This window comes from Dermacentor albipictus, chromosome 1 (genome assembly GCF_038994185.2).
Source record: "Dermacentor albipictus isolate Rhodes 1998 colony chromosome 1, USDA_Dalb.pri_finalv2, whole genome shotgun sequence".
Taxonomy (NCBI): domain Eukaryota; kingdom Metazoa; phylum Arthropoda; class Arachnida; order Ixodida; family Ixodidae; genus Dermacentor; species Dermacentor albipictus.
This window is the reverse complement of record NC_091821.1, coordinates 131,788,973-131,802,440: the sequence shown is the minus strand read 5'-3', so window position 1 is coordinate 131,802,440 and position 13,468 is coordinate 131,788,973. Positions and strand designations below refer to the sequence as shown.

At 47.2% G+C, this 13,468-nt stretch overlaps 1 protein-coding gene across 1 annotated transcript in view; it reads left to right on the top strand.

The window, feature by feature from the left end:
• Positions 1–2,260, top strand: part of LOC135896150 (uncharacterized) — a 32,894-nt gene extending 30,634 nt beyond the window's left edge. Inside the window, exon 5 of the mRNA XM_065424508.1 lies at positions 410–2,260. Within this exon, the coding sequence (XP_065280580.1) occupies positions 410–481 (72 nt within the window). The 3' untranslated portion in view covers positions 482–2,260. The remainder of the gene's footprint in view (positions 1–409) is intronic.
• Positions 2,261–13,468: the final 11,208 nt, after the last annotated feature.

The window sequence follows — 13,468 nt, the reverse complement described above, 5'->3', positions numbered from 1 at the left end:
ACGGAAGCGTAGTCAATTGTTTATCAAAAAAAAAAAGAAAAAGTAAGACTAAATTGCATTATAATAGAACGGAAGACTGAAACTATGAATCTCGGATAAATATACCTGCGCCAAAAATGGCTGGTTAGATAATATCTTTGAAATCCGTGAGGTACTGGCGCTGAAATTTCATGCGAAATTAAAGAAAGGTTATCTTAACGTTCACTTTCTCTACAGCAATCAACTGAGTTATTCTCCCTTAATGTCCCTGTTTCTTTAAAGCTAGATATGAGAGTCTGTCAGGGGCAACCCATGTTTGGCGAATAACACACTTTTTTTTTTTTAGTAGGCACACTGCCCGCTGAAGTTGTTGTTGCCCCCTTCGCAGCGTATTCCAATGGCGTGCATTTTTTCTGTTTCTTTCTCGCAGGCAATGGGACTTATCGCGGGAGCTGCGCATCTCTTCCACGTTGCATTAATAGTCAGGAAAATGATTTCGTAGGCCTGGACTATTTTCTAAGAGCAGCACTTGGAATTGTTGTCACCCCAACAAATAGGCCACGTTTTGCTTACAGGCCTTGCCAAGGTGACGGCTTTGTGGTTGTGGCGTCGGTTCCTCGCCTTTGTAGCCGTACTTGTTTAATCAACGGAAATGGGCGTTTGTGTGGTGAGCAGTTGAAGCAGCTCCTGGTCGTAAGAACAGCATTAGGGAAGAGGACAATTATTTTTTCTTCACCCTTGCTCAATACGGCCCGTGCACGTACACCCGGGAGCACAGGTTTACGGGCTGTGTAAGGTATTATTATTATTTGGCAGGTGAAAACTGCACACCGTCACGCTTCGAGGTATGGTCTGCTGTAGCCATTAAAACGGCAACGTGCCAGGAAAAGCGTCCCTGCGGCTGCAGCGAAACGCCCCTCTCGGAGGGCGCGATATCGTTGGTGCATGCATGTCGTGCGTCTGTCAACAGATGTCGCGAATCGTCCGCTTTGCTTTCGTACAGGATGTTCGCTTCCTCTTACGTCGCTGGAGTTCGCGCCCACGTGCGCTCTGAAATTTGTAGCTGATTCCGACGGCAGCATGCACGTAGTGCCCCTGTAGCATGGACGTCTTATTCCTATATACGCTCCCCTATACGGGTACAAGGTAGGTAGTGGCAAAAGTGTTGGTCCACTCGATTCACCTGCACTTTGTGAACTGTAGTTAAGGGGTTGCGGCATCTGCGTCTTCGGCACGTTGCAATGTGCAAGTTTCTGTAGGACGAGTTGAGAGAATTCGACCCTGCGCTTGTGCGTGAGTCAATGCAGAGCTCGTTCAGGGATGTGCCGGGCCGACTGTGCGCAGAACTGGCACTGAACTGCAGTGAACTGCAGTGAACGAAGTGCAGGGCGAATCGGATAGCACTTAGCGTTCAGGGAGATTGAACGGTGACAGGCCGAGCTTGGGCCATGTTTTCTTGAATTTGGCGCCAAAGCGTGGCGCTGAAGGCGTCGCGTGACGTCGCAATTTTCGAGCTCTGCACGGGCATTTGGGTTGTATTTGCATTCGGAAAGCCTACGAAAATTGCCAGGTCGAGTTCACTTTCGGTGCAATGTAACTGTTGTCCTTTTTTTCTTTCTTTTTATACAAGCAACAATGACTTCGCCTCAGCCAGACGTTGGCAATACAGCGCAAAGTTTTTTTTTTCTTTTGCTGAGCTGGCAGCCGAATAGGTGGCTTTAGCCAGACGTTGCCGCAGTCTGACTGGTCGTAGAAAGCTGAGGCCAAATTGTAAAACTTTTCGTTTTTAAGCTAGGATTTTGTAATGGGCCGACTTCCATTGCTAATATTATTTGGCCCTACTACGACTGACCGCTGTTTCTTCTTACGAACAACCCTTTGCCGACTTCTAGCTTCTATCTGCCTAGCTTAACTTACTGTTTTCCTTTGGTATCAGTTTATGGACTAGTGAACTTGTGATCTTGGTCACATCTGTGCCTCACTTTCTCCATTCATTCCGACTACTTTTCATTCGCGGCACAGACGCTACCCGGGCGGTTATCTGAGACTGGAGTGTAAATAAGGAGAAAGCACCTGAGCAAGCGCAAACATATTAGCATAGAAGGAATTAATAACGTGATCAATTTCCGATCTCCTATTGCAGTTACGCGCCTGCGCACCACTAAGAAACCTGCATTAACTTTCGCAGAAATACATATGTTACGCTTTTCTACGTTTTATTATTAATTGATTTCATGTGCATGTAAGAAAGAACAATAATAAATTGAAATGTCATCAACTGCGAGGTGAGTTCTCGCCGCCAAGTTCATATTAACAGTAGGATTCGATCCACGGTCCGTATACAATTCGTATACAATACGAATCCGTGGACAGTGGACTGTGGACCATGGTCCATATACAAGATCCACGCTCCGTATACAAGACAGAGTTTCAGCTGACAAGGTCACGGGCACACTGTCCAGCACCAACTCTCCAGCACAGACCAAGCTGCCTCAGCTCTCTGCGCATGCGTAGTCGGACGGAGCTCGCAGAACGCTTCGTACACTGGAGCAAGCTTTCTGGGGTGGCTTGCACGAACATTTAATAACGAAAATAACGAATTTAAGAGCGCGTTCTAGTGCGGACTAGGAGTCGTCTAGGCAACATTTAAGAATGTGTTCTTAAATTCGTCATCATTTTCGTTATTAAATGTTTTTGCAAGCCGCCCCTGGTCTACTGATACTCTCTGAATGGCTGAGAAGTCCCGGTTTAGAGAGTATATGTCCATGACGCGTTTTTTCAGGTCGCAACAGACCTATAGGTCAGGACCAGAGCACTACACAGGTCGTTTTTTTCAGGCCCGGGCCTGGCCTGAACCCAAAAGTGTCATGCGTTGGGCCGCACGAGCGCGGCCCGGTGATTTCAAACGAGGCCCGTGCTTGGCCTGCGCCCGATAGAACCGGGCCCTGACCGACACGGCCCGACCCTGTTCGGCTTGTTCCATTAGCCCTTGAGCCTAACCGAAGCATGATATAGTTCTCGGTTATTGCGAAGGTACCAGCTGAACATACACAGATTATTATTCGATTACTTGATATGAAAGCACACACATACAATAGACTGAGAGGGAAATAGGGAGGGAGAAGGCTGGCAACTACTACCGAGACTAGCACGACGCCTGCCTACACTTTCAGAAGGAGGGTATAGAAAAAGAAGTTGAAGGCTATTCGCGAGAGACAGATTCCATTCCGTCAGGTTTCCCACTGGAGCGGCTTCTAAATGAATGAATGAACGAATGAATGAATGAATGAATGAATGAATGAATGAATGGGTAAAAGAAAGAAGATTACATTCTCTGTTCACCATGCTTGTAAGTAAAAGTAAGATATGAAGGACTGAACTACACTTTCTAAACAGTTGTGCGGCAATGTGTAGCGAAGGCTTAGGTGAACACTGCTGTACTCACTGCTAGCCATTTCATATCACGTTTGAATCTCAATTCTCAAATAATAATCTCAAGGTATAATGATGTAACTCGAGCCAATAACCTTCCCGCGAATGTAAACATAAACACGCTGGTCTGTTGGCTTTCAGGAATAGCATAATACGCTGTCACTAGAAGCTATTTAACTCAGTTAAATAGAAATTGGTGACACGCAAGAGTAAGGCTCATGTGCAATCATACTGTCGCGCGGAACGTGCCATTTTTATTGCTTTATTCGGATTCTTTCTAAAGCTGTCAATTTTAGAGCGCAGCTCTTTGGCGTCCGTTCCTGGGTTTCGCGTCGTCGTCGGCGTTGTCGTCGGCCTCGTAACCAGCTCCGCCCCCCTTTCATCCCCCCAGCGCTAGCAGCGACCGACTGATACCGCTGGATGCCGCTGACGCCGCTAGAGAGTCAAGATAACGTGACTGAATAGAACACCGTCGCCACCATGCAGAAAGAGGAGGAAAGGGACCCCCCCCCCCCTGTTCTTGTGTGGCGGATAGGGTGCTCTTCAGTTGCCGACGCGCCGGTTATTTCACGTAGGCCCCGGCACGTCGACGAATACGTGACCACCTTCCCACGGCTAGACCTGGTTCTTAGCGCTGCGGAAGCGAGGGTATCATATTGTTTGTGTCGGCATCGGCGGCGTTGTCCCTGAAACCAACTCCGCAGCTGGGGTTGACTCACTATCGGCGTCAGCGGCATCAGTCAGTCGCTGCTATCTCTTCCCTCCTCCCTTTATCGTGTTGTCCGCTTGCTGCGCGCGCTTCTGCCCCCATCGTTTGCCGCTGGGTGTACACGCCCCCCCCCTCCCCCCTCTTCCTGCGAGTCTCCGGTTGTCAAAGCGCCGGCTCGAACTTAATTCCTTTCTTCGCTCCTCCTCCAATGCAACCCCTGTGCGGTGGCAATCAGAGAGCCAGATCGGTGGCGGCGGATCTGTATATGTGCACCGCCCGAGACGAAATTGCCGCTGCCGTTCGCCACTGCGAAATTATCTGCCAGTTCTTTCTGAGCCATGAGCGAGACGACCGATGGAAGTCCTCCGTCTGCTGCTGCTGCTGCTGCTGCTGCTAAACGAGCTGCCAGAGCAGAGGCCCAGCGCCGTCGCCGTCAGAATCCAGAGGTGCGTGCCGCCGAAGCAGAAGCTTACCGTCGCCGCCGTCGAGATGATCCAGGAGTACGCGTCGCCGAAGCAGAGGCTAAGCGCCGCCGCCGAGAAGACCCTGCCGTTCGCGCCGCCGAAGCGGAGGCTCATCGCCGCCGTCGAGAAGACCCTGCAGTTCGCGCCGCCGAAGCGGAGGCTCATCGCCGCCGTCGAGAGCAACCAGCAGTAAGCGAGGCTGAAGCAGAAGCTCATCACCGCCGCCGAGAAGACCCTGCCGTTCGCACCGCCGAAGCGGAGGCTCATCGCCGCCGTCGAGAGCAACCAGCAGTAAGCGAGGCTGAAGCAGAAGCTCATCGCCGTCGCAGAGAAGACTCTACCGTTCGCGCGGCCGAGGCCGAGGCCAAACGCAAACAAAGGCTCGCAAACAGTCAGGGTGCAACAAATGCTTTCCGGCGACAGTTTACAGACAATCCGTTTGGAAGTGTGTGTTCAGTGTGTGATCGGCTCTGGTTCCAAAATGACGTGAAACCGCTTCCGGATACGTGCCGTGAAAAAGGTGAAACAGCTTATTTGCTGCGCTCAAATTTCGCATTAGGAAGTAACGTAATCGTCGGTAATTTTTTCAATTGACAAACTAGGCACCCGTGTTTCGTAATATAAATAAATTTGTACTTTCTCTACATTTGTTTCAGCACGCAGGGTGCTAAGCACTGTGTATGTACAGTGTAGGCAACGTTGTTTCGTTTTTTCTCCATCAAGTTGGGATATGATATTGTCACGTGGTAGTGACGGTCACGAACACAGTAGCAAAACTGTACATAGCGAAACTAACTCTTTATTGGGCGAACATGTGCCACGAAAAACAGGGCGTACACTCAAAGAACAACGATAGCGGCGAACACAGTCGGCGATCATCGAAAATTTGATCAGCGGGTCAAGCGCGTCGGCTTTTACACATGAGTCATCGAAGGTTCCAGCTCTATAGTTCCAGAGTAATCGAGCTAAAGAAAGTGGCGTCTGTAGCGGCGAAACGGCCCCGGAGTTCACGCTGGCTGCGGTGCCACGTCACGAGCACGCCTCGACGGAGCAGTGGGGGGGAAAGGGAACACCTGCTGCTGCCATTAGCCCCGAGAACGAACACGAGCGGCGCTGCGAGCGCCGCCCGCGTGGCGTCAGGGCACGGACTCGCGCCTGTCGTCTGGTACAGTTCGGGCGTTGTCCGGGCGCTTTCTGCGGTGTTTTCGTTTGTTCGACCTCGTTCTCTCTGCTTGTATACTTATGGTGGTCGTCTCAAATATATTTTTATGGCGTCTTCCTTTGCGAACATTTATTCAAAGAGCTAATTTCTTAGACAACAATGCAGCTCTCGAAGGCAACGCTACAGTGCCAGCCGAAGCGACGCAGACCAGCCCATTGCGGGTTTTTCATGCGCGGATAGACAATCGCAAAAGCATAGCCTATAGGAATCCAGTTATGATACCATACCTGCCGCGGTGCAGCAAGTATGTCACAAAGCTGGCTATATATGACTTCCACAGCAGTTACGTTGATTTTATTCCGCTAAAATAGGTTTGCTCACGACGAGTAGTTCATGGTATAATACCGAATTTTTGCATTTCCTCACAGGAACGCTCGGCAGTAGCACGGGGACTTAACTAATACTGGAGCTTAGATTCTACACGCCTCACTTGCTTCTTTAACTGCCTGTCAACATTCGGCGGTTCTTCACGTGTTTATTTTTTTTAAGCGGCGGAAATTTGAAGTAAAGTTAATGAAGGCTTACAGCTATTTACAGGGTACAAATAGGAATGTACCAATATATATTTCCTTTTCCGTGTTACACGTTCAACTCACCTCTTTAGGGCGCGTTTGTTAATGATGAATAATGTAAGTTATGTTCCTCTTTTTTTGTCTATATTACCAAGTGTATATTATTTATTTACTTCAATGCCGCAGTGTGTTTTGCATTGTTATTGTGGAAATATTTCGCTGTTCTTTCATATATTGTATAACTGCAATGTTTTATGGCCACTATATAAATGTAATTTATATGGCGCTTGATGTGTTGCCACATGCAGCCATATTGTACCTAAGGGGGTGAGGTTACCTCAAGCCGCGTCTGTGCGACTTTTTTCCCTCATCCACCTCCACTTACCACTCCTCTGTACATGTGTGTGTGTAAATGGAAATTAATAAATCAAATCAAACTCACTTGAGAAATTTACTGGTGCTTGCTGCTTGAGGAATATACATGACGAATCTGTTTGGCGAACTGACACAGGCTGCTCGGCGCAATTTTTTTAGTGAAGTATGCCTGCTGGACAGCATAGCTGCTGCCAGAAAGAAGTCGAAGCGTCAATGATTAGTAGTATGGGACATATTGAAGATATCGAAATTCCCCCGGTGGAGGGTCAGAAATCAAGTGAAAGTATATGCAAGGCTTGTGGTGCTTTCTTTATGAATGTTTGCGATTAGATTGGAGCAAACTTAATTTGCCTGCAAGGTTCTCTTTTATGTACCGACGAAGCGAATAGTTATCCGTTTGTATAATTGAATAACGCTGGATCGAGACATGGTGAGACAGAAGGTGCTTGAATTTTCCTTTTGTATACAGGAAATCTAAGCTGCGGTGTAGTAGCTCGAGAATACTTTAGCCATTCCAGTTGGCGCTGTAAAAAACATGCTTTATGGTTTTAATTCGAAGTTGCAGTGAACTGATGGGTTTCGCGAACATAGCGTGCCTCGCCGTACGGACAGTCGATTGCTACCGTTACGTGATCAGGGGTGTGCCATATTGTCGATAAAGGCTACTGAGGGCCACTATGAAACATTTCATCACTTTCAATTGAGTGGCTCTCGATCTTAACAGCGAAACTTTTCTCTCAGGTGATTGCTACTATGGTGTTTGTGAATTAACTATGTAAATACTCTACATGACGTGCCGTCGTGTTAGCAGCCATGAGCAATTCGTTTTTTGGAGGCCTGTTTCAGAGGGGGATGAAAGTAGCAGCAAACTTTTTCATAAGAAATGCGCGCCTAACTATTTTTTTACGCATTAATGAATGGCCATATTTGAATAGAACAACACACCAGAGTAATAGGAATCATGATAAGAGCTTCGCTGGGCAGTGTCTTTCTAAAATCAGATAACATGTTGACGCCAATTTCCAAATTTTTCTTCCACGTAAAATGTAATGCCTCTCATAGCTAAATACTAAAGGAATGTTAAATGTTTAGCGAAGCATCCTACACAACTTCGCGCGTTGAATTTGCAGATATTCTTTTTTTAGTCAAAATTTACCGATAGACACGGCGCATATATGCATTGCAAAACCTAGTAGACCCCTTTAACGCTACTTAGCTTGCGATATCCAAGCCGCAAAGTTTCTCGCCTCACACGCTTTTGAAGAAGAAACTGTGGTTAAGGTATGGCAGCTGAAAGAAGCCGACGTATCCTACAATACGTACGGCTCGAGCCACCCATACCCCAAGCATACACGAAGGGAACGAGCGCGCGCGGCAGCCGAGCGAGCCGGAGCGAGCGGCGTCCTGGCCGTGACGCCACTCGCGAGAGGGCGCCACTCCTAATTCTCGGGGCGAATAGCGCGCCGGGTATTGCGCGAGGGGAGATAGCATCGCCACGACGTCATGTCACCCTCGCTCTCGGAAGCTGGCGCGTGGTCCGCATCTCTCTCTCTTTCTCTCTCTCTCTTTCTCTCTCATTTCCCACTGGGTTTAGCTGCTGCGCGCGCCTGCCGGCTTTGGTGGCCGCGGCTGCTGCTGCTGCTTGCTGGCTCGGGCAGCACGTGCCGCTATGGAGTCTGAAGCGCCTACATATCGGCGGCGGCCGCAACCTCGGTAGTAGGCAAACGTGGCCGTCCACGCCAGTACCCGCAGATGAAGGGAGCGAAAGAACGCACCAATACGCTCGAGGAGGCAGGCAGCGGACCAGCTGAATGGGAATGAAGACATCGTGCATGGCCATCGAGGAAGACATCGTCAGCTTGACTCTGCCCATAGGCATTAGCGAACGCACTGCCGGAAGATAAACGTACTTGGTTTCTCAGCAATATATCCAATCTATTCCGGTGTACAGCTAATATGTTAAGGTAGAAACTGTAAAACAACAACAACAAGAACACTAAATAACCCACCGCAATTTAATTGCAAATCTCGACAATATGCCCCGCAGCAAAACTCCAAATCATTACTCGCAGCACAAAACTCGAAGTGGGCATTAATGCTTTCGCATTCACAACTCATAAGAAGTGCTTATTAGGTGTCCTCAGAATTTGTTCATGACTCTTAGGTGATCATTGTTACCGTTTTTCCAGTGACCGAAGAGCGTCACTATTGTACGCTAATCTGTGCAGCGTATCGATGCTGTGTCGTGGCCTGCCTGCTCCGAGTTTTCCACAAACCCACAGATACCAACGGCCGAATATTTTCATAGGGCTGCAGTTTTTATAGTTTAGTTTTGCGGAGTTGCAAATAACACGTCCGGGTCTATTAGGGCCCGACTGAGGCCCGGGTCCGACACGAGCTCGAAGCTCCTATAGGCCCGGGCACGGCCCGCGGCCTATCGGGCCAGCCCGTGCAGTGCTCTTAGTCAAGACTACATCGTTGCGCAAAGTTGGAAACAGCGCGAAAGGATGCGGGAACAACCACGAACGCTCGTGTAGCGTTGTCCTGTCTGTCTTACAACTTCTTTTTGACAAACTTCCCCAGTTGCTTTATTTTAACGTTTGATTTTTAACATTAATATTAACAAGAAAAGCTCTGGTGACTATTGGGAGCAATAGTGTTTTTAAGCCAATTCATGGTTTACAATTATTGCGTGAAATTGAATATCTCCAGACACACACACACACACACACAAAAAAAAAAGAGAAAAGAAGCACCACGTTTGCCACTCTGCAATCCCAGTACAAGAACAGTAAACGCAGTGTTATAAAGTTGGCCTGATCGCGGAGGTCACCGCCTGATAGAGTGGTTAAAGTCAGTCACGTTATAATTAAACTAACAGCGCGAGAGCAGAACGTGGACTTCAGAGAAGTGAAGGGACGAAACACCGCGCTCACTTCCAACTGGTTTATTCTTTTCGAAACACGCTTTTATACGATTCACGGACAACTATACAACAACAACAACAACAACAACAACAACAAAGAAAAAAATAAAACAGCAATGTGAACGAAATCTACACGAAAGGCACTAAAAAAAAAAAAACCAATGCGAAAATTATAAGCATGCTATGTTATGGAGCTTCCATGTTACAAGTTTAAATACTTTATTTCATTTTAACATGGATCAATAGAAGATATGCGCTGACGCATTTGGTGTCGCAACGTGTCATCTCGGATGCTTCGATACTTCACTTGTTCTATCGTGGCACCCTGCGTAAAGTTATCGCATTATATTTACAGCTTCAGATCCATATTTACTATAGATGTTTTTATATGAAGTTACTGTTTTAGCAAACTATATTGTAACGCTGTGTTAAAAAAAAATGGCGTATCATATGTATAGCCCCGTAGACACTCCATACGACGTTTCTGAAATTGTGGTACCTGTTTCTGTTGCAAAGTTGTGGAGTTGTAAATTTGATGTTTTAAGTTATTTTCAGAGCTTTTTTCCCTTTTCGCTACATTTCAAATATTAGCGATATTTACCCAAATACATAATTGCTGACTGGTATCACCTGCGCTCCCGTTTACAGCTGTATACATACAATACAAGCCTACGCATAAGCTGCCCATTGTATTGTGCGATGCCTTGTTCACATTTATCGCATGTTCCTATCGGTGCGGAGTAGGCACCCGAGGTTTAATTATTCTTGATTTGGGAAATTATCGCATGGAACACACGAGACGAAGAAAGGGACAGCACAAAACACCGCTTCATGTTGTCCCTTTCTTGGTCTCGTGCGTTCTTTGCGGTAAATTCCCAAATTGTGAATCATCAACCGGCCTACATCCACACTCTGCTATGCTCAATTATTCTTGCTATGTCCATGATCCGTAATGAATGACGTAGTTTAATGAATATGACAAAGAAACTGTAATTCTTCCTTGTAATTACTTGTTCTCTTTTAAAGAATCAAAGCGACCTAATCACGGAGATGGAAGTGGCGGCGCTCATGCATATCGGATATTGGCTATGCTGATCATAATATCGCAGCTGTGCTATAGTGTCGGTTACTACGTTTCGAAGTTGGCAACTGAACCGCATTAATTACGGCTAGCATCTTTTCTAGTTAGTATATGTTCGCTACCATTACTAACGTGTTAGTAAAAAGTAGTATTCATGACACACAGTTCGTAACTTACAGTTAAAATAATTGCCTTTTTTTCTTCTAGAATCGAGGGAGTTCTTCGTCTTCTTTTTTACGAACGAGCGCGTTAGTTACCGCTCCACGCCACCCATTTCCCACACGACCATTACATTCTGGCTGTACGGAACGGGTGTACCCAGAATGAGACAGAGCTCGCGGCTCAATAAGGAGTTTCCCAAAAGCCGCGAGAAGGATGGCCCAGATGCGGTTCTCTTCTTAGCTTGCACTGGATCAGTGCCATTCGTAATTCTGAGTACTTAATAGCGGACGAACAATCACCGCATCACCGCTTCGCTACTCAGTAGCCTACATACGCCTACATGGACAACGCTCACTCACTACAGCAAGACAAGCGCATAGCTGGCTCCATCAGCCAAATACGTCTCGGAATTCGATTCACGACCGGTTGCCGTGGCTGTACTCTACTCATGGTTTCGACGCCATCCTTGAAGTATAGAAGCTGATGCGTAACGCTAAGTCTTTAGGGTTCGAGTGAGCGGCGCGTGCAAAAAAAAGGAAAAAAAAAGAAAAAAAAGCCATATGACACCAAGATGACGGATCTCTGCATGTCTCCAACCGGTTTGGAGATTCAGCAAGGGTTTCGCAACGAGGAAACAAAAGAAGCAACAAAGGCTTAATCGGAGCGGAGGAATTGCGAGACGCCGTCTGCCGTCCTATCGCGAGAACCTAACGGTGCTCGGCACTGACTCCCTACGGGAATCCACGTTGCAAGGGAAAGCGCAAAGATGAAACGTAAACGGTTGAGAGGCAGAGGAGAACTTGTCGCTTCTGACCTTATACGAAAGGATGTGCTAGCCGGGGTCATTCAAATAAGGCTTTTATTTGGATTGTATTAGGAATGATGAAGGGACATTAATGTGGAATGTTAAGTTGAATTAGCATTTACACTTCTGCAATTGCAAAGCAGGTATTCTTACGGTGAGAGGTAGAGATGTGAGAGCTAGGAAAGAAAGTGAGAATATTGGGAAAAACGACTGTTCTTCTTTCTCGTTTTTCCCCAGGGCATAAAAAGCGAAAACGAACGAACAAACAAACAAACAAACAAACAAACAAACAAACAAACAAACAAACAAACAAACAAACAAACAAACAAACAAACAAACAAACAAACAAACAAACAAATAAACAAACAAACAAACAAACAAAAACAAACAAAAATAAACAAACAAACCAACAAGCACTAACGTTCCCAGTTTGCCCAATAAAATGGAGTGCACTGATGGAAATCATGCGAAAGTTGGGTTGATGTCACTTTGTGAGCATAAAAATTCAGGAGACATTGTTTTATCCAGTTTGCGTAAGATTTTTTATGTTGCTGGTATGCTGCATCTCCATCGTTTGTTGTTCAGAAAGGCACCCTCGACATGAGTCACATTTAACCGTGGGACCGAGGATCCGACCTTTTAGAGATTTAATAACGACAGGAAGAACAGTTTTGGTAACGCTCTCATTCAGAATGATGGAGAAAAACGCGCTTTAAAAGACATGTCGGGTGTCTTGCCTAGTCTCTCAATGGACGTCTGAGTCGGTACACAGAACACAATTTGCCGTTGTCTTAACCTAGTACTAAGGTGCGCGTGAGCTTGACAATTCAGCTCGGCATTTCTGAGTAACTACTCTAGCTAAGCTTGCGTCTCTGAAGTATCGTCCAGAGCCCGACACACACCAGGACTACAAGTAAAGAAAAGGGTTTATTCCAGACACCCCTGGTCGTCTTCTTCAGTCAGGGAGTTCGTGGACGTACGCTTCCGGGACGCACGCGCCCTGCCAATGCACGCATGCACAGCTCAGCAGTGAGCGCGATATCCCAGCCTACCCAGCCCAGCCCATCCCAGCCTACCCGAGCCTAGCCAGTTAATCTTCTGGGTAGGCTCGGTTCTTCCCCAGAACTTGCAGCTTGACCTGTACTCGACCCTATAGCGGTTCACTCGCAGACTTCATCTATCCATGGTTGATCAGATTGGGAACCTCTGCCGCTATTATCAATTTCACTCTCCCTCTAGTAAATAAACTTAAAAACACACCGGCGCATAACGTAGCGTACGTGGACGCCGCTTGTGGCAGAGACGGGGCTGCGGTATCGACGGTGGTTGATGGCGACGGGTGCGTTAAGATAGCGTGCTCCACGGGCACGAGGGACTCCTGTACAGCCGAGGAGGTTGCAGTAGCGCTCGCTTGTGCGGGTACAGAAGCGGGAGTAATATTATGCGATAACAAATTAGCTATCCGAAATTTTAACAAAGGGAGAATCTCGGAAGAAGCCCTCCACATTCTACTCAAAAACCCTCCCAGGAGGGACATAACTTTTATTTGGGTACCGGCTCACGCAGAAGTCCCAGGCAACGAAGCCGCTCACGAGCTCGCCCGAGCACTCCACCACCGGGCAACTCGAGAGCAGCCAGTTGCAGGGATAAAAGATAGCATGATCACGTATAGGGAAATTGTCGATCATTACAAAGCCGAAAGAAGAATCTTTCCGCCTCCGCATCGGTCTCTCTCTCTGGAGGACGCTTGCATTTGGCGACGCCTCCAGGGAAACACTTGTATATCACCACATTGGATCTA